Below are 1,170 nucleotides of genomic sequence, written 5' to 3'. Positions count from 1 at the left end.
ACGGGGGGCGGCGGGCAGCCCGGCGTGGACGCGACCCCCGTTCTTCGCGTGTCCCCGCAGAGCCCCGGGCTGCTGCCGCCACTTCATGGTGAAGCTGCTGGACGACGGCCGCGTCTCCGGCCCCGACGGGGAGGCCCACGCCTCGCTGGACGCCCTGGTCACCCACCACCGGCGGACGCCGCTGCGGCCCCACGGGGACCTACTCACCCAGGCCTGCCCGCAGGTGAGGGCCCGCCCGCCCTCCTGACCCCACTCGCCCCCGTCTCCCCCCTCCCCGCCCCGGGACCGCGGCTCCTGGGCCGAGGGGTGCCGGCGCGAGGCTCAGAGGGCGTGGCCCAAGCGGCGGTGGGTAGGACTTACGTCGCCACAGGGACGGGTGGGCGTGGCCTGCCTGAGGCCCGTCAGTGGGCGGGACCCCCTACACCACTAGGCCAAGCTTTGGGCGGGGCCTACATGCCCTACAAGGCCCGGTGGGTGTGGCCTGCTTGAGGCCCATCTGCGGGCGGAACTTACACTCCCTACAAGGCTCCGTGGGCAGGCGGGCCTCAGATCCAGTGGGGGCGGGGCTCATCTCCCTGTGAGCCCGAGTGGGCGTGACCACCTATGAGACCGGAAGTTAGGCGGGGCGTATTTCCCTGTAAGGCTCGGTGGGCGTGGCCAACCTGAGACCTGTCTGTGAGTGGAGCAGGACTCCCTACAGGCTCGGTGGGCGTTACCAGCCCAGAGACCCGGCTGTGGGCGGGGCTCCCGTACCCACACGGATCGGTGGGCGTGGCCTAGGCCCGGCCTTCCCGGGTGGGAGGTGCAATCCCCGACTCCCCCGGCGGTGGGGTCCCGGCGCGCCTCCCCCTGCGGAGCTGACCCCCGCTCCCCTGCAGGAGGACCCCGCGCACGCCGACTACGCCGACCTCCTCCTGCAGTGGCGCGCGCTGTCCGCGGCCGGCCCGGCGGCGCTGGGTCCCGGGGACCCCCGCGGCCCTGCCCCGGGTCCCGAGGAGGTAGGCGCGGGGTGCCGGCGCCCGCACGGGTCTACGGCGCAGCCTGGGAGTTCGCCAGCCTCGCCGGGGCTCCATGCCCGGCCCGGGGCCGGGGGACGCACGGCTGCGGGGTCAGGCGGGAGCCCCACGATCCCAGCCTCCGGCCTGGGTGGGGACCGAGGCCCCAGCCCCC

General features: G+C 75.2%; 1 protein-coding gene across 1 annotated transcript; it reads left to right on the top strand.

Annotated features, from left to right (window-relative positions):
* Positions 1 to 59: 59 nt before the first annotated feature.
* On the top strand, positions 60 to 998 carry LOC106002930 (hematopoietic SH2 domain-containing protein-like; the record flags this gene model as incomplete). Its single annotated transcript, XM_013037678.1, has 2 exons — positions 60 to 223; positions 879 to 998. Coding segments are annotated over exons 1-2 (258 nt in total), but the record flags the coding sequence as incomplete, so codon positions are not given.
* Between the last annotated feature and the right edge of the window lie 172 nt (positions 999 to 1,170).

The sequence above is a fragment of the Dipodomys ordii genome, unplaced genomic scaffold (assembly GCF_000151885.1).
Source record: "Dipodomys ordii isolate 6190 unplaced genomic scaffold, Dord_2.0 Scaffold1000006595, whole genome shotgun sequence".
Lineage (NCBI taxonomy): Eukaryota > Metazoa > Chordata > Mammalia > Rodentia > Heteromyidae > Dipodomys > Dipodomys ordii.
Note: the sequence above shows the minus strand (reverse complement) of the source record. Positions and strands in the feature narration are given on the sequence as shown.